Source organism: Crocodylus siamensis, chromosome 5 (genome assembly GCF_052110815.1).
Source record: "Crocodylus siamensis isolate JL-2025a chromosome 5, ASM5211081v1, whole genome shotgun sequence".
Taxonomy (NCBI): domain Eukaryota; kingdom Metazoa; phylum Chordata; order Crocodylia; family Crocodylidae; genus Crocodylus; species Crocodylus siamensis.
The window spans coordinates 12,415,651-12,435,825 of record NC_143399.1 but is presented as its reverse complement, the minus strand read 5'-3'; the positions used below and the strand labels follow the sequence as shown (position 1 = coordinate 12,435,825).

The 20,175-nt window shown below is 45.9% G+C and overlaps 1 protein-coding gene across 18 annotated transcripts in view; it reads left to right on the top strand.

Moving 5' to 3' along the window:
- Positions 1 to 20,175, top strand: part of DAB1 (DAB adaptor protein 1) — a 774,457-nt gene that overhangs the window by 658,219 nt on the left and 96,063 nt on the right. For all 18 annotated transcript variants that reach the window (XM_090048698.1, XM_090048696.1, XM_090048713.1 and 15 more), the window contains one exon: positions 2,880 to 2,978. In XM_090048698.1, the coding sequence (XP_089904824.1) occupies positions 2,880 to 2,978 (99 nt within the window). The remainder of the gene's footprint in view (positions 1 to 2,879; positions 2,979 to 20,175) is intronic.

Below are 20,175 nucleotides of genomic sequence, written 5' to 3'. Positions count from 1 at the left end.
GTGCTACTGTGCAGCAAAAAATGCAAGATTCATGATATCAGTGGGTGAGCAAGCAAGAGAAAGCATGTGTAGTGTTGAGGGCATTCTCCCAGGGTAAGAGTGGTAGAGTCCTGGCTTCCTTTAATGACACTAAATTAGTCTGAATCGTAGGAAGTTAGTATTTCAAGAGACCGCAGGAGGTCATCTAGTCCAACCCCTTGCTCAAAGCAGGACCATCCCTAACTAGATCATCCCAGTCAAGGCTTTGTCTAGCTGGGTCTTAAAAACCTCCAAGGTTGGAGCTTTCCCACCTCTCTGGGGAACCTGTTCTAGTGCTTCACCACCATCCTAGTAAGACAATTCTTCCTAATGTTTAACCTAAACCTCCCTTGCTGCAACTTGAGCCCACTGCTCCTTGTTCTGTCATCTGCCGCCACTGAGAATAGTCCAGCTCCATCCTCCTTTGAACCTCCCTTCTGGTAGCTGAAGGCTGCTATTAAGTCCCCCCTCAGTCTTCTCTTCTGTAAACTAAATAAGGCCAGTTCCCTCAGTCTTTCCTCATAAGTCGTGTGCCCCAGCCCCCTCACCACTTTTGTTGCCCTCCGCTGGACTCTCTTCAATTCGTCCACCTCCCTTTTGTAGTGGGGGGCCAAAACTGAGCACAGGACTCCACATGTGGCTACACCAGTGCTGAATAGAGGGGAATAATCACTTCCCTTGATCTGCTGGCAACACACCTCCCAATGCAGCCCAGGATGCCGTTAGCCTTCTTGGCAACAAGGGCACACTGTTGGCTTATGTTCAGCTTATTGTCCACTGTGACCCCCGGGTCCTTTTCTGCAGAGCTACAGCCCTTCCAGTCAGCCCCCAGCCTGTACTGGTGCATGGGCTTGTCCTGTCCTAAGTGCAGGACTTTGCCCTTGTCTTTGTTGAAGCTCGAGAGATTCCTTTTGGCCCAATCCTCCAATTGTCTAAGTCACGCTGAATCCTAGCCCTACCCTCCAGTTGTCTGCTACTATTCCCCTGGTGACAGCTTGGTGTCATTTGAAGACTTGGTGAGGGTGCCTCTATGCCATCTACCAGGTTGTTGATGAAGACATCAAACAAAACTGGCCCCAGGATCAACATCTGGAGTACTCCACTTGATACTAGCTGTCAACTAGACATCAAGCCATTAATTATTACTCTCTGAGCCTGAGGTTTTAGACAGTTTTCTGTCAACCTTACAGTCCAGACTTCCTTAGCTTGCCTGCGAGAATGTTGTGGAAGACTGTATCAAAAGCTGCTAAAATCAAGGTACAGCACATCCACCAGTCTCCCCACATCCACAGAGCCAGTCACCTCATCGTAGAAGGCATCAGGTTAGTTCAGCATGACTTGCCCCTGGTGAATCCATGCTGACTGTTCCTAATCACCTTGTTCCCCTCCATGTGCTTAGAAACGGATTTCTTGAGGATCTGCTCCATGATTTTTCCAGGGACTGAGGTGAGGCTCACTGATCTGTAATTCCCTGGATCCTCCTTCATCCCTTTCTTAAATATGGGCACAATGTTTGCCCTTTTCCAATCATCCAGGACCTCTCCTGATCATCATGAGTTTTCAAAGTTGATGGCCAATGGCTCTGCAATCGTATCAGCCAACTCCTTCAGCACCCTTTGGTGCATGGTATCTGACCCCAAGAACTTGTACACATCCAGCTTTTCTAAGTAGGCCCTAACCTGTTCTTTCACCACTGGGGGCTGCTCACCTCCTCCCCAAACTGTGCTGCCCAGTGCAGTAGTCTGGGACCTGACCTTACCTGTGAAGACTGAGGCAAAAAAGGCATTGAGCACTTCAGCTTTTTCTGTCACAAGGTTACCTCCCCCAGTCAGTAAAGGACCCACACTTCTTGTTACCCTTCACATCCCTTGCTCACCGCAACTCCAATTGCACTTTGGCCTTCCTAACTTCATCCCTGCATGCCCAAGCAGTGTTCTTATATTCTTCCCTAGTTAATTGTCCAAGTTTCCACTTCTTATATGCTTCCCTTTTGTGATTTAGTTTACTGAAGAGTTTGCTGCTCAGCCAAGCTGGTCTTCTGCCATATTTGCTAGTCTTCCTGAGCACTGGGATGGTTTGTTCCTGCACTCTCAGTTAGGCTCCTTTGAAGTACAGCTGACTCTCCTGGACTCCTGTCCCCCGCAGTCTGGCCATCCCCCCTCGGTCTCCTCTCCCCCTCAGTCTGGTAGCACTTGTAAGTGTCAGAAGTACAACTTTAAGGAGAAATTGCTATGTGGGTCCCTGGTCATTTCTCACTGGCAGTAGTGTGCATAATACACAGGCAGCAAATGCACCCTCTGTGTGGCAGACTCCAGTTATAGGGTAAGCTTATGAAAGCAATCATCTCTTTTTTTTCAGTCAGCACATTTGCAAGGGAGATTTTCAGAAATGAATGCTGGGTTTGCTCGTTCAAGATTGTTCTACTTCATAAAGGGGAGCACTAGGGGGGAGGTTTAGGTTTTTTCCCTTTTGTTTTTAAAAAAAAAAATAAACAGGAAAAAAAAACTTGAGGGAAATGCTTGCTAGAAATCATGGGTTACCATTATTAGCTCAAATAATAACAAGTTGTAGGGAGCATTAACCAACTCAGAGAATGGTGTAGGGCTTTGTACTGAACTGGGTATGCACACTACTGCCGCTGGGAAATGACCAGAGAGTTCAGTTGACCTGGGCTGAGGAGCATGAGAAAAATTAGTAAAAAAGAGTGGCAGTATCCCTGGATCAGGCTTCACATTGTGCCTTCACAGAGTAATGAAGAGTCTGTGTTCAGCTTTGCTACCAAAGCCCATTTCATGGTATACTTACCAGAAAGCAAAACTAAAAAAATGATGAAACCAACACAACAATTTTTGTCTCTACAGGGAATTGTTGCTGCCGCTCGTTCAAAAGGAGAACATAAACAGAAAATCTTTCTAACCGTCTCCTTCGGAGGAATCAAAATCTTTGATGAAAAGACAGGAGTAAGTAAAGTAATCATGTGATGAAACAAAATTGAGTCTCTTGATGGATGTTTCCTTAAATGCTTTTCCTAGTTGGGCAGTAATATCAGACTAACATGGGAATATATAAAGCATCTGACAAACTTGATAAAGCATTACCATATATCAAAGCAAGCAGTTAGTTGACTCAGTTGCAGTGACATTACACTATAGTTTCTTACAGAGCCTGTTCTGGAATACCCCCGTGAATCTGCTTACATGAGCAATGTTACTCATGAGCACAGATGTTCGCAGGATTTCATCCATAGTTTGTTACACTGGAGGGATGCGTTCTTTTAGTTTAAGCTCATGTTGATACATTGTGAGGAGGGGAAGAGGAACTTTATATAACTTAATGCGTTTTAGAGAGAATCAATAATTAGCTGTTTGCAGTTCAAATTTAACCTACTTTGGAATTGCTAAAATATAATGGAAACAAGAGCTATCAATTTGCTTGAGGAAAATAACTCTGGTTGTTCTGGTGCAGATAGAAGATGTCTTCCATTATCCTCATTGTTTGATACTAATTGATATTTTTGTATAACACAATTTCCTAGTTGTACAGAGTGGTGGTTGAGTGTTTTACGGGGAAGATGAGAAAGCATAAGGCACCTCTTAAAAAAATGTTCCGATATAAAGTGAAATATTAACCCTTGTCAGTGAGTTGGGAATCATTGGATACATCTACACATGCGCTTAACTGCACAGTAGAGTAATTTGCTGTAGGTAGTGTCACAGTCTATATGTGCGATGGTATTAGGCCGCAGTGACCTAATTAACTCGGCCGTATGATAATACTTTTGGGTCAGTACTTTGTTACAGTGGAGAAAATAGCTGTGCCTAGATGCACATGCAGATGCTAACCTGGGAATAAATTAGGCCTAGGCAGCAGGGGGCCAGGCCCCTGCCTGCCGTCTAGCCACACAACTCCGCTCTTTGGGCACTTTTGTGCCTCAGCCAGCCCCTGCACTGCCTGAGGCCCGGCGCTGACCCCCCAAGCCTGCTGCTAGCCCAGGGCTGCTCCGCCCTGGCTCAAACTACTGTGGTCCTGGGCACACATGTAGACATTACACCCAGGAGATGTTAACTCTGGTGCAAACTATACCAGAGTTTATCATGCCACACTAACTGAATGTATAGATACACTCATTATGTAAAAAATATCCTATCAAACAAAATCATTTAAAAGTAAGAATATGGATAACTTTGAAAGTATTAAGGAGCTATTTTAATAGCAAATGATGTGTTCTGGATCCCTCTGGTAATCACAGAGGGATAAAACCAGGGCTGTTGCCTAGCTTGGAATAGCAGGTTGAGGCCTGGGGAGTTTCCAGTAGGGAAAAGCAAAAATGAATCTTCATCCCAACAGATGCTAGCCATGGAGCCTCTCATGGAGTCTTCTCCAGCCAAGTTGTTGGAGTAAGCTCTGCAGTGCATATAATGGTAAAAGCATTGATAGAAGCATGAAAAGATATTTGGAAGTGTTGGTTCCCTAATCTACCCTGTCCCCAACAATACTTGCTCCATACATGCTGCCATGCATCATCTCTGCACCAAGCTGTTACCTCTTTCCTGTTGAGGATACAAGCCTGCACAACCCTGCCAAATCTTCCATAGGTGAGAGTCTCCATAACTGTGGAATCTAGAATGGGATTTGCCTGAGGATGTCTTGGCTTTTTTCCTAAAAGGTTTTCTAAGATCCATAACTCCAGGTGGTCAAAATCACACTAACCTTCTTGTGTGATATTCTTAGTTACTACAGTGAGATGTACTAATTGAAATTTTTTTCAAGTTTGCAATAGCCATAAACAGTTTTTGTGACATTTTTCTGCTAGCAGTAATTTGTATTGTATATTAGGAATGGGAGTGTATAATTAAAAGATATTTAAAAGTTTGGGGTAGTCTGATTGGTTTTCAAAAGCTAAAGATTAAAGGCTGTTCCATCAGCATCTAGTACAGTAAGTCACAGGTGATATCCTTGTCTTGTGCTATTTCTGCCTCAGCAGCATCATATTTGATGATTTTATTTTTTATTTTTTTACCTAGGCAAAATACAACACTACCCAGATATAATACATAAAATACTGGCAAACTGATTTTGATCCTAATTAAGAAGATCTTTATTGCAGTTTAAGCTCTGTCTTGAATTCTAAAAGGCTTTTGATTTTAATCTTTTTAAAGTTTAACTATTTAATGTGATTCCAGAAATAAAGCCATGCTGATGATAGATGAAATTATCTTTACTACTTAATTTATGTGATCAGATAATCAATGTAATTGCGCTTGCTAGTATATAACATAAATAGTTTGTAATAAAAAAGCCATTCGTATGCACATAAAAGCAACATGCACACTGTGTACACAGGAAGAAGCCACGTTTAAAGAGCACTATTAAGGTTGCAGAGTTCAGCACTCAGCAGGCAGGAAATGCCCAAGTTAAGACCGCTTGTAAAACTTTGATTCAGCCTTTTTGTGCATAGGCATAATGCACTTTTTAATTAGTCGATCACATACTATGATTCTTGTAGAACTTTTGCCTCATTCCCTGAACAGAATATACAGTGATCATTTATTGAGCGATGTTATACAGCATTATAAAGCACTGTATGGCCACATCCAGGTGAGTGTGGTGCCACAGACCTGTCTGCAGCACCACACATGCAAGTGTTCCTCATGCTACTACTTTGTAGTGCAGGGTGTTTTCTTGACCCTGGGAGATCCTGGGGTAAAAAAGCCACGCCAAAAAAAACCCATGGGGTGGTGCACGTAGTGGCAGCGCATGCTGCCCAAAACTGGGGCCTGGCTGGCTGGAGCCATGCTCTAGCTGCCAGCCAGGCTCCATGCTGCAGGAGCACCATGGCTGCAGCTCCCTGAGGCCCCCAGGACCTCAGGTAAGGAAGGTGGGGACAGCACAGTTGCTAGCCCCAGCCTACCCTCCCCCAGGGTAATCTGCTGCATGCCAGAGTGTGCATGGCACAGGCATTTCCCAGGCACAAGTAGCAGTGGCACAAGTTGTGCTGCTCCTACTACCTGTTCCTGGAAAAACACATGTTCCCACTTACGGGGACACGGTCTATATGTTCAAACACATCATTCCATTTGTAGCTTAGCACTTCTAGAAATGAGATCCTAGAGCCTCAAGTTGGATATCCAGAGTATGAAGAATACAGAATTGGTTATCTCTTAAGGAAAGTTTGATTTAATTCCCTTACCCAGCGTTGCATAGAACAGTGGGGCACAGCAGGGATAGAACCTAATTCTCCTGGGCTTAATTTCCTTGCTTTACACTGTTGCTGCCTTACTCCTCCAGCAGTATGTTGCCTTATTCACTATGGTCCTCTAAGCAAACAGTGAAATTGAACTCGAAACGAAACAGTGCTGTTTTGCACAACCCTACTGTCATCACTACCCTCTCTTCTTTCCTTAATCTCACTGGTTCCTAGTCCCCCAGCTCAGTGACTGGTGCCACCAGTGACTGGTTCCCCCATGGCTGATCACTGAGTCCGGGGGGCCCCCTTGAATGCTTCCTGGTGGACCTGGAAGTAGACTGAAAGTACTTCCGGACCACTTCTGGGTTCTATGCCAATCTCACTCAACTCCTTATACCAGTTTCTCCCTTGTCTCTTCAGACCCAGGCACTGCCCCTTCTTCAGAGGATCCTTGTTCCAGTCTACTCCCACTAGCACACTTGCACCCTGGTAGGGCACTTACCCTCTTTTTATTCCGATCAAGTGACCCCCTGCTCCGCACCCTACAGAAGCTGTCATTGGGGTCACAGGAGAGGCAGGTGCTCTATTCTCAGGTCAGTGGTCAGCCCCAACTCAAGGAACACAGAGTTGTACTTACCGAGAATATATATACATACCATACTCCCAGGCTGGAGTATGTTCAGTGTTTGTATAATCTTCTAAAAGAATTTAACTGCTGAAATGAAAGATGTTTCTAATGAACATATGCAAGCTGTTATTTTTTTCAAAGGCTTTTAACACGATCCGTTTTGGGTAGGTTTTCATGGGGAAGTTATCGGAGACATTCTTGACATAAAGGGCAGTTGCTTGCTAAATTTGAAATCCCTGCTTCAAAGCATGAGGATGCTACTGCTTTTCAAGCAAATGTCAGCAGAATATTTTAACATGGGAAAAACAACATATTTGTTCCCAAGCCTCTTTCTTGAAAACAGCTGAACCATATTGGCTGAAATTAAAAAAAAAAAAAAAAAAGCCTGAGGTAAAGACTCCACATGGAAAATTTCTGTCTGAAGGGCTGGAATTTGGTAATGTTATAAGCAACTGAAAAGAGGGTTTTATAATGGAAGGCAGGACTGTTCAACTTGGGTGTGTGTGACTGGGGGTACAATATGTGGGCTGCACTGGTGGCACAGAACCTCTGGCCCACCTCTGGGTGGGTTATGCCAGCAGCATACAGCGCCCCTGCCACGTGGGCTCTGTTGGTGGCACATGCCCCCCCGCCCCCCACCAGCTGTACAGGCAGGGCACAGATTCTTGGGCCTTCCCCTGCCATGTGGCAGCAGAGGAGTCAGTCAGCATGACTGCCAGGTAGGGCTTTGCGAAGCTTCGGTCCCTGATTCAGTTGGGCAGAGATTCGGCCCAATTTGGTGGCTGAATCTCCAAATCTGAATCAAATCAAAGGACCCTTTAATCTCTCCAAATCAAATTGGAACCCTCCAAATTGATTCGGAGAGATTTGGAAAGATTTGAAGATTTGGACATAGACACAGCTTTAAATGTTTTTTCTTTATACCTCTAGGTAGCAGGTGGCTCGTGAATGCTGCAGTGCTGGGGCACATGAAGTGTCCCACAGAAGCGGGGGCGCTCCCCAACATGTTCGGCAGCAGACCTGGGAGCGGACCAGAAGCACTTGCGGATCCACTGGAGAGCATGCTGGGGGGCTTCACTGCACTCCCCCCGGCTCAGTGACTGGTGCCTCCTAGGTCTGGGGGGGGGCACCTGGGGCCCCGCCACAGCTGATTGCTGAGCCAGGGGGGCACAAGAGGGCCCCCCTGAATGCTCCCTGGTGGACCCAGAAGTAGACCAGAAGTACTTTCAATCCACTTCTGGGTTCTCCACCAATCACGTGGAGGGCCCCCCCACACTCCTGTGGGACGCTCCATGCATCTCAGCATCACAGCATTCATGAGCCGCACCTACCTCGAGGTTTGTAGAAAAAACTTTTAAAGCTGTGTCTATGTCCGAATCGCTGGTTCTCCAAATTGGCATCAAATCTTCAGATTCTGCTTCCGCCAAATTGAATCCAGGACAGTGATCCAAATCAACGAATCGCATCACTGTCCCTGATTCAGGCCAAATCCAAATCCGAATCAAGCCACAAACATTTGCCAAAAGGAGTCATTTTTCCTGAGTTTGTTTTTTCACATCCATCTCCCCCAGCTCTTCCCCTGTAAAAAAATGGGCCTCCCTATTTATTTGCCTGGTCTCTTGGTTCGTTTCTCATTGTTTCACAAGTTTTACTTCTCCAAAATGTCCATCCTTAGTTTTTAATTATCAGCTCGTGTTGTTATTGCACTCACTGAACAGCAGATCTAATCTCTTGTAAGAGAGACAAAATATTCGCCCAAAAAAAGGGGGAAAAAAAGAGGAGGCTTCTGCATGTTTAGGATCTTGTTGGCTAATATTGGATTTTAATTTATCATAATAAAAAATCAATTTGTAGCTCAAAACCAGCAATTTTTTTTTAAATTGGCACTGTCATAGTTGAGTCCATACAGATGATTTAGAGGAACTGCTCCGTAATTCATTACAGATGAAGGTCTGTATTTGGGTTACTATTAGAAATATTGCATGTAATTTTTTTCCTCTGCTTTATTGCTGACTTTATTATGGTCCTGACCTAATATTCATCAAAGAATATTGATTTTAATAACACTACTATTCCAGCAATGTGGAATTCTGCCCTCTAAATAATCTTATCCCTTGGGGGGGGGTGAGCGAAGGCAGTGTCATGTGTGACACGTTCCCCTCACCATCAAAAAAATAAGAGAAAAATTTGCAATTAGATTGTGCAGTAAATGTGAGATAATTTAATGCACCTGTAGCTTGGTGGAAAAAATTCTATAAATAACACTAATAATAATTCTCTGCTATCCCTTACTGGACTATCCTAAATGGACCTTCTCCTATCATTTTTCAGTTACTTGTTGCTGGGTAGCATGTGCTGCTTCAGAAGGCCCTATCCTCTGTTGGTACGTGCATAGGCTTTTAGCTCCTGGAGGAACATGTAAAGTGAGTGGAACGCTGAAATATTCCCTAGGCCTCTGTAAGAGAAAATCCTGCAATAAAATAACAGTGCAGCCCAACTAATAAATTCAATTCAATTAATTTTTAGGGACAGGTTCTGTTTGGCTCCTACCCCACTACCCAGCATGACAAAGGGCATGTTCCTGGCAGGCAGGTCCTTCTATTGTTGGGATGCCCATCATCTGCAGCATAACACAGGCCTGCATTTAGCTTGTTGACTTAAATGCCCCCAAGTGAACTACTGTCCTGAGAGCCTTACAACTTTCTGTGATTCTTGTGCCACACACCACTGGCCATTTCTCTCTGTCCTCTGCTGCCCGAACTGGAGCTGGAGAGAAGGGGCAGCATGGGAGTGGGGATGGTTGATGGAAGGGTGAGGTGGTCCCCTAGCTTTATTCCAGCACCCCTTATCTTGGACCGCTCCTGGGGCTTGTGCAATGCTTGCCCATGCATCTTTACATTATGGCTGAAAGGTAATAAAAACCCTGTGCCCCTTTCAGATTCTTCCTGTTCTGCAGGGTCAAGACCACTGAATGGTAAGGACCTGGAAAACAAGCAAACAAAAAAAAAGCAACTCACCTTACACTTGGATACTAGAAGTTAAAAGAGCTTGCACCCTTTGTAACGTATTTACAACTATTATTCTTAGTCATCCAGATCAGGTGTTATTGGATATGCATAATTAATTGGGCCTCCATAAACTGACCAGGATCTTATTCCATTGTTTATTCCAATAGTAATGCTTGCTTATTGAAGGTTACTTTCCAAGAATTTGTGCTTGTTTTTGTAATACTTTTATCAAAATCATTTACAAGCTTTCGTCCTCTTTTTTATTCAGTGAGATATGATGTGCTCTTTTTACACTGCAGGTTTCCCATTTATGTCACTGGACTATCCATACATATAGGGACCGAACTGTACTAAGATTGACCATATGATTTTTGAGGTGTGAATTATACATTTAAGTCCTACTTTGTTCTCTTTGCCCTGCTTTGTGCTTTCCATGCAAATTGCTTGAAATGGCTGCAGCATATATTTCTGAATCTAACAGCTGCTCTCATGGAAAAAAAAAAAAATATATATATATATATATATATATTTGGATTCTGTCATCCTTCAAAACTTGTGATAGGCTAAATATCCATACTGAATTTGTTTGTGAGCAACCTCTGAATGAGCTCATTGTTGCCCAAGATGGGATGTTTTAAGCTATTTAATCAGTTTTTCTTATTCTGTCATTGAAAACATGAATTTCACAAGTATTATTTATTCCATAATCTTGCAGGAATAATTAGCCCCCCTGAGTCTCTTTGCATGTTCATCTCTGAGATCCAGATGTGAACTCTAGCACTTGGGGACAGCTTGTGGATATGTACCATTTCCTGGAATACTTTGGGAATATAAACTCATGAGCAGGTTATGATAATACATGCATATAGCAGTTTCATTTCTGACAGAGCATTTTTATCTTTTATAAATGAAATCCTTAGCTTTTTTGTTTAGGCCAGCCATCTGAACATAAGGAAGAAGGAAGAAAGCCGCTTTGCCTAGAATGTGAATGATATACTCTATTTATTCTCAGTTCCCTTATTTATCCCTTTATCAAATTTCTTTCACCCCGATGAAGAATAATCACAAAAGCTTACTGCCTCCCATACCCAACCGTGCCACCTGTTTTACAGGAAAGGGACTGTTCTGTGCAAGGGTGATGCAAGCAGGTCCTCTCTGATTACTCTCTCCTGTTACGTTTTGCATAGAGAAATCCATGTTTTCGTGGCTGACGGTAGCACCGAGAATGCTTCATTTGCATCTTAATTGCAATACACCGATAAACGTGGACATACATGTCTGCCTCCCTCTCTGCCTTTGAATGTGCTTGAATACATATGCCCTTCTGTTTGGGGGGCACACTACACTCACTAACTTCTTGACTCCTCATTTCAGTTGAGTTTATATTCTGGCCCTGGATGGCCAATTCTGTCTCTTATGTCCTTATGCTGCACTTTTCATCATGGCATCAGAGCTCTGCTGGCTAGAAATTGTGCTTCCTGTACAAGTGTATATAAAGTGTATGTGCTGTGGCTGCTGCAAAGCATTCCAGAGCACAGTTTGAGGCAAGTTTTATGCTGACAACCCCAATATTTACTTGCCGTTTCCTGCAGATTTGAATGATAGCATAATTATGCTGGTAATCTGCCAAAGGATAGCTAAAATTGGCTGAGACAAAATTCCAGCAAGATTAAAGTTCTCATTATTGGCGCAAGATACTTCTTTTCTAATGTCCCCAAGGTGCCTCTTGCCTTTACTGGAAATGTGTTGGACCTGGCATTCTTGACCAGAAAATTAGTTATCATTATGGATCTTTGTTTGTTCTTTGAAACTCAGATGTTTGCAGCAACGGGCCATTTGCCTATCAATTCTTATGTCCCTCGCTGCTGAACTGAACGCTTCAGAACAGCCATCACATAGCTAAAAATATAAATTAAAAAGAAATCCCCTTCTCTGTCTTGCATAACTCTACCTTTCACAGTCAGCAGGAAGAACAGTTTGATTAATCTGCACAGTTTTTCTTTGCACACGCACATGCCCGAGAGTTGCTTATGATCACTGTCTGAAGCTCCTCTCATTTATTCCATCTTAATCCTCTCTAGCCTGGCTTCTGCCCCTTGCAGTCCCCTGAAGCTGTTCTTGCCAGTCTCCAGTGATCTCTTCTTCACCACATCACAGAACCAGTGCTCCATTGTCATTGAACTATCACTGCTTCAGCAGAGACCATCCCAGCCCTTCTTGAATCTTACTGACTTTTCCTCGTTCTCTGATTTCTCCCTGGTGAACACTGCCCCTCCAGCTTTCAGAGGAGGTTTCTCGGAGACCCGCTCTTTGTCCCTTTCTGTATTTTATCACAGGGTTAGCTTGTCCACAACTACAAACTGAACTGCCATCTCTGCTCCAGACCTGTCCCTTTCTGTCAAAACTAAAATATCCTTTTGTCTCTGATATTTTCTTGGGATGACTGGCTGTCAGCTGGAGTGCAGCATAACTAAACCAGGACTCTCCATCCTCTCCCCTAAAGCTTTCCTACTGCTTCCTGTCCTGATGACTGCAGACATCACCACCACTTTGCTTATCACTGAGGTCTGTAATGTGGGGGTCATTTTCAGTGCTGGCTTCTCTAGATCATCATGTGCTTAAATTTTGCAGATTCTTTTTCTATAAGATTGCTGAGATGCAACCTTTCTCATCCATTCACTGAGCTAACACTTTTGTCCAGGCTCAAATCATATTGTGCCTCAACTACTGCAACATCCATGTCTCGTCCGTTTTTCTGTTCAGTACTTTTGAGCTTTCTCTTGGTGGCTGACATTTTTCATTTTTCCTTTCTGTTCATTGATTATAATATCTAGATACAAACATTTATACTTAGATATGGAATAAATGTAGCTCCTTAATGTTTGTGGAATGCATGCCCTAAAAACTCTTTACTGTTATGTACTTTTTACTCATGGTCCTTTCTGTACTTACACTAACACACAGTACAAATAATATTTGAACTTTTACACTGCTACCTCTTTAAAGAGAAATGACCCTACTACCCATATTAATGATCATAACTCATTTCTAGTTGGCCTTCCAACTTGTACTTTGAAGTTTAGATGAATCAAAATGCTACAAAAGGGTTTAGTATAGGTAAAAAGACAATATACAGTTCATTACAGAAATGTGAAGTTCTGTGATATGGACCCAAATTTAAATATTCATATATTATTTTCAGACCCTTCAAAGTCTGAATATATTTGTCCCTAGGGTTTTGATTCAGGCCATAATTATGTTTTCCCTTAGAATTCAAATACACATCTAGACTGGATTTCAAAAGCCCCTCCCACCCAGTTTGGAAATATTCTGATTTGGAATTGTGGACTAGGCCATTCTGTAATTACTAGCCAATTGGCCATCAAGAATGACAGGGGGGGCGAGGAGGGAGGGGCAGGGACAGAGGTCTGTTCCCCCTGCGTTTCAGGTCAGGGTCCGTTCCCCTTCCCTCCCTTTAGGTCCAGGTCCATTCCCTCACTCCCCCTCTTTAGGTCTGGGCCCGTTGCCCCTGCTTCTCATCTGGTTGGGCGAAGGGGACGTCATTCTCCCCTTGTACTTGGCCTTGGTGAGGCCGCAGCTGGAGTACTGCGTCCAGTTTTGGGCTCCACAATTCAAAAAGGATGTGGAGAAGCTTGAGAGAGTCCAGAGGAGAGCCACACGCATGATCAGAGGTCAGGAAAACAGATCTTACAATGACAGGCTGAGAGCCATGGGACTCTTTAGCCTGGAAAAGCGCAGGCTCAGGGGTGATCTGATGGCCACCTATAAGTTTATCAGGGGTGACCACCAGGATCTGGGGGAACATCTGTTCACCAGAGCGCCCCATGGGATGATGAGGTCGAACGGTCACAAAATCCTGCAAGACCGCTTCAGGCTGGACATAAGGAAGAATTTCTTTACTGTCCGAGTCCCCAAGGTCTGGAACAGTCTGCCAGCGGAGGTGGTTCAAGCACCTACATTGAACACCTTCAAGAGTAGATTGGATGCTTATCTTGCTGGGATCCTATGACCCCAGCTGACTTCCTGCCCTTTGGGCAGGGGGCTGGACTCGATGATCTCTCGAGGTCCCTTCCAGCCCTGAATGTCTATGAAAAGGGGCAAACAGGCCCAACTCCCTTCCTCCCCCTCACTCTGTCATAGCCACCTGCAGGGAGCAGGAGTTGGGGCTGGCCTCATTTCCTCTCCCCCACTCCATCCCCTGCGTTTCTGCTGTCATGGTGGTGCTCCGCTGCACTGTCTCCTGTCCAAATCCTCTTGGAGCACTCTGTTTGACCAACCTGGTGGCCTTCTATGACCAGGTCACCAAATCCTTAGATGCAGGGGTAGCAGTGGACATAGTCTTCCTGGACTTTCGCAAGGGCTTTGACACTGTCTCCCCCCCGGTTCTCATTAAGAAACTGGAGGACTGTGGTGTCAACACCCACACAGTCAATTGGGTCGCCAACTGGCTGGAGGGCCGCACCCAGAGAACGGTGGTGGATGGGTCATTTTCGACTTGGAGGGATGTGGGCAGTGGGGTCCCCCAGGGCTCGGTCCTCGGGCCCACACTGTTCAACATCTTCATCAGTGACTTGGATGGGGGGGTAAAAAGCACCTTTTTCAAATTTGCTGATGACACTAAGATGTGGAGGGATGTGGGCACGCTAGAAGGGAGGAATAGGCTGCAATTGGACCTAGACAGGTGACAGGGCTGGGTGGATGAGAATAGGATGGGATTCAACACCGACAAGTGCAAAGTGATGCACCTGGGGAGGAACAACCGGCACCATACCTACAGGTTGGGGAACTCCCTTCTTGTCAGTACAGAGGCAGAAAAGGATCTTGGAGTCATCATTGAATCCAAGATGAACATGGGCCGGCAGTGTGGGGATGCAGTCAGGTAGGCCAACCGTACCTTGTCATGCATCCACAGATGCATCTCAAGCAGGTCAAAGGAGGTGATCGCCCCCCGCTATGTGGCACTAGTCAGGCCACAGCTGGAGTACTGCGTCCAGTTCTGGGTACCGCACTTCAAGAGGGATGTGGACAACATGGAGAGCGTCCAGAGGACACCACTTGCATGATCAGGGGGCAGCGGGGCAGGCCCTGCAAGGAGAGGCTATGGGACCTGAACCTGTTCAGCCTCCACAAGAGAAGTGGCCTGTTACAAACTAGTCAGGGGGACCAGCAGGCATTGGGGGAGTCCCTGTTCCCCCTGAGCACTGCCAGGAGTGACCAGGAATAATGGTCACAAGCTGGCTGAGGGTAGATTCAGGCTAAACATCAGGAGGCGCTACTTCACTGTCAGGGTGGCTAGGATCTGGAACCAACTTCCAAGAGAAGTGGTGCTGGCTTTACCCTGGGGATCTTTAAGAGGAGGCTAGATGAACATCTTTCTGGGGTCGTTTGACCCCAGTACTCTTTCCTGCCATGGCAGGGGGTCAGACTTGATGATCTGCTCAGGTCTACCAGGATGAACTACCAGGCCCAGCAACAGCCAGCAAGCCCAGACCAATGGTCAAAAGGGAGAAACAGGTAAGTGATGGGGGACGGGGCATTGCTGAGACTAGGGGGTCAGTGGGCACAACCGTTGGAGGCCTCAAATGCCTCTAGACGAATGCTCGAAGTATGGGGAAGAAGCAGGAGGAACTCGCCCTCCTCCTAGCCGTCACCAGCCCTGACATAGTAGGGATCACATAAACGTGGTGGGACTCATCGCATGACTGGGCGGTGAGTGTCAAGGGCTATAGGCTATACAGGAGGGACAGGATAGGAAGGAAAGGTGGAGGAGTAGCACTCTACATCAAGGAGGAATATACTTCCTCGTTAATTAGCAAGGGGGCAGAGGGGGGGCACTCTGAGGTGCTCTGGGTTAGAGTAAAAGGCAGTCCAGGGGAGAGAGACTTCACGGTGGGAGTCTACTATAGACCTCCCAACCAGGGAGAAGAGCTCGACCAGGAATTCTTAGGTCAGCTCACAGAGGCAGTGAGGGCTAAGGATGTGGTCATCATGGGGGACCTGAACTTCCCAGACATCTGCTGGGAGGAGCAGTCAGCCAAGTCTGATCGCTCATGTCGGTTCTTAGCCAGAGTGCAGGACCTCCATCTAACCCAGGAGGTGCACAGTCCCACCAGGGGAGACGCCATGTTGGACCTGGTGCTGGCCACGGGTGATGACCTGGTGAGGGGGCTGCGGGTGATGGGCCACCTGGGAGACAGTGATCATCGCTTGCTGGAATTCACCATCCAGCGTAAGGTGGCAAAGGGCTGCAGCAAGGCAACAGCCCTAGACTTTAGGAGGGCTGACTTCAAAAAGCTAAGGAGGATCGTTGGGGAAGCGCTGAGGACCCAGAGGGGAAGGGAATCAGATGTCGAAGGTGAGTGGTTGCTCCTTAAGGAGACGATCCTCCATGCCCAAAGGGAGGTAATCCCAACAAGGGTCAAAGGGAGCAGGAGGGCACATAAACACCCATGGCTCACTAGGAGCATCCCGCAATAAGGGAGGCATACACCCAATGGAGAGATGGGGTCATCACCAAGAAGGACTATGTTACAGTCGCCCGAGGATGTAGGGGGGCAGTCAGGAGGGCCAAGGCAGAGATGGAGATAGGACTAGCTTCCCGGATTAAGGACAATAAGAAGTCCTTCTTCAAATACATAGGGGGTAAAAAGAGGGTCCCGGGTAATGTGGGGCCCCTGCAGGACACGATGGGCAACTTAGTCATCACGCCAGATGATAAAGCTAACATATTTAACGATTTCTTTGCCTCTGTCTTCCTAAGTAGGGACCAGTTCAGCCACCTCCCTGCTGGGCCCCCCTCGGGCCCCGGGAGAGACACGCCTGGGCCAGGGGTTAGCGAGGAGTTAGTTAGGGTACTTCTGGAGAGGCTGGACGTGTTCAAGTCCGCTGGTCCGGATGATCTTCACCCTAGGGTTCTACAGGAACTGGCCGAGGTCATTGCGGGACCCCTGCCGCGGCTCTATGAGCACTCGTGGTGCTCTGGCGAGGTGCCGGAGGACTGGAAAAGGGCCAATGTGGTCCCTATCTTCAAAAAGGGAAAAAAAGAGGACCCGGGAAATTATAGGCCAGTTAGTCTTACCTCAATCCCGAGTAAGCTCTTTGAAAAAATTATCCTGGCACACATCCAGGAGGGCCTTGCGGGGGAATGCATGCTCAGGGGCAACCAACACGGGTTCATCAGTGGCAGGTCTTGTCAGACCAACCTGGTGGCCTTTTACGATCAGGTCACCAAATCATTAGACGCAGGGGTTGCTGTGGATGTAGTCTTTCTGGACTTCCGGAAGACTTTCGACACTGTCTCTCACCCTGTCCTCATCAAAAAGCTGGGAGACTGTGGTGTTGATGCCCACACGGTCAAATGGGTCGCCAACTGGTTGGAGGGCCGCACCCAGAGGGTGGTGGTGGATGGGTTCTTCTCGACCTGGAAGGACGTGGGCAGTGGGGTTCCGCAGGGCTCGGTCCTCGGGCCCGCACTGTTCAGCATCTTCATCAGTGACTTGGATGAGGGGGTAGAAAGCACCCTGTTCAAGTTTGCTGATGACACTAAGATGTGGGGGGATGTGGGTGCACTAGAAGGGTGCAATAGGCTACAAGCTGACCTTGACAGGTTGCAACGGTGGGCGGATGAGAATAGGATGGGGTTTAACACTGATAAGTGCAAGGTGTTGCACATGGGGAGGAAGAACCGGCACCACACTTACAGGTTGGGGAACTCCCCTCTTGCCAGCACGGAGACGGAAAAGGATCTTGGAGTCGTCATTGACTCCACGATGAAGATGGGCCGGCAGTGTGGGGAGGCAGTCAAGAAGGCCAACCGTACCCTGTCATGCATCCCCAGATGCATCTCGAGCAGGTCCAGGGAGGTGATCCTCCCCCTCTATGCGGCACTGGTCAGGCCGCAGCTGGAGTACTGCGTCCAGTTCTGGGCGCCACACTTCAAGAGGGACGTGGACAATATGGAAAGAGTTCAGAGGAGGGCCACTCGTATGATCAGGGGTCAGCAGGGCAGGCCTTATGAGGAGAGGCTACGGGACCTGAACCTGTTTAGCCTCCACAAGAGAAGGTTAAGGGGGGACCTTGTGGGCTGCTACAAACTGGTCAGGGGGGATCAGCAGGTATTGGGGGAGTCCCTGTTCCCCCGTGCGCTGCCAGGAGTGACCAGGAATAACGGTCACAAGCTGGCGGAGGGTAAGTTTAGATTAGATATTAGGAGGCGCTACTTCACAGTCAGGGCGGCTAGGGCCTGGAACCGGCTTCCAGGGGGAGTGGTGCAGGCTCCTAGCCTGGGGATTTTTAAAAGGAAGTTAGATGAGCACCTTGCCGGGGTCATCTGACCCCGGTGCTCTTTCCTGCCAAGGCAGGGGGTCGGACTAGATGATCTACCTAGGTCCCTTCCGACTCTAGCTACTATGAAACCCTAGAAACTATGAAACTATGTTTGGTTGTTTCAGTCAGCCAGTCAGAGTGAATAAAGCATTACAGACAGACTAAGATTTTTTTGTATATAGAATTATATATATATAGAATTGTAGGCTATTTCTCCTTTAGCTGTAGCAGCAAGTCCTGTATTATATTATGTTTAATATTTGTTTCTTGAGATATTTTCAAAATTCAGGCTTTTGTTCTATATTACAATGATTTTGTAAATATTGCAATTTGGAATAAAAATACAGCAAGTTGCTCATGGTGACTTTGAACTTTGGGCGGCAGCAGCTTTTAAATAACTATTCCTAAAACAAAATAAATAGGTTTGGAGCCTTAAAAACTACATTATACAATTATTTACAGGACTAATTGGAAAGAGCATGAAACAGGAGTAATTTGCCTCTGATATTTTAAAACATTGTAAATTCAGGAGTATTTCATTCAGTTGTCAAAGCCCCAGGTGCATGGACCTCTGTACCATATATACAGCATATGATGACTGTAGCAGGACACTGTTTGTTCCTGTCACTTTAAGGGCCCAGCCAATCAGCCAACAGATGCTTGATTGTGGCGGCCATTTTAGATCCCTGGCTGCCTATATAAACAGAACAGTTCACTGCTGGCAGGCAGGCAGTAACATCACCTGGCTGCAAGACTGCTTGGAACAACCTGGAGGTAAGGCCAGGAGCTGTAGGGGATGGTTTGAAGGCTCCTCGTCCTGAGCATGACCTAAAACTACACCATGCCAGGAGCGGGTGGCCTGGTGGGGCTCTCAGTGGCATGGGAGTCCCCAGGAAATGCCCGGCCAGTTACCACCCCAGCGAAAGGTGAGTAGGGGCACCTTGACTGACTGGCCTGAGACCTTTGGCTTACAGAAGCCAAAGGTCCCCATGATTGGGGGCCACAGCTAATGGGCAAAGGGGACGGTTGAGCCAGCTGCCTGAGATGCCATCTGCAAGGCTTGGGCCATGGTATAGGGGTAGAATGGAGCCACAGATAACCCCCCCCAATATTGGGGTGTAAAATGGGCAGCCCCCTGCTTTAATTGACAAACTTAATTAATTAACAACAAGGCATGGCAGGCAAGAAGGTGGGCGGTTGGCCTAGAACACGTGGGCGGGGCATTGGTAGGTCTGCCCCGAGAAGGCCCACCTGTTACAATGACCTAAGAAAAATTGTTTTTTCATTATGGGAAAGATGTGAGTGTGTGTGTATGAAGCGTTTAAGGTTAAAAATGGCAAAAGTGAAAGGGAACACATTTGAATCTACATAAAGGTTTATGTAGGTATGAATTGCATTTCAAACACTTTGCTTGCTTTGCCATAGGCATTACCAAACAGAAATTATAACTTCACAGCATGCGCTGATCTGATACCCCTGCAACACTTGCAGAATGTTTTGAGTTACCAAAATTGAAATGACCCAAGAGAACTTGTCAGTTTCACTGTAATTTTCAATGGAGAACAAGGGGGGGGGTTTCTTTGTTTGATTTTTAAAATGTAGTATAATTTTGGTTGCTTTTGTTTAGAATTTCATATTTATGTTAAAGTATAATTTTCTATATTTTGCCCATACCATTTAATACTGAATATGTACCACTATACTTAATATTCTATTATATTATTAATGGAATATACCACTATATTTAATATTCTATTATATTATTAAGTAAACATTAGACGAAACAAAATAATATTATCAAAATAATTTGGTCAATATTTCTACATAGAAATAGTGTGAGGAATATTAATTTCATGTGAAATTTAGAATTTTCAGATTTTTATTTTGAATTAGAATGTGATTGTGTGTGTGTGAGTGAGTGTGTGTGTGTGTGTGTGTGTGTGTGTGTGTGTTTGTTAGAATGCTCCATAGAACAGAAATGGTATTTC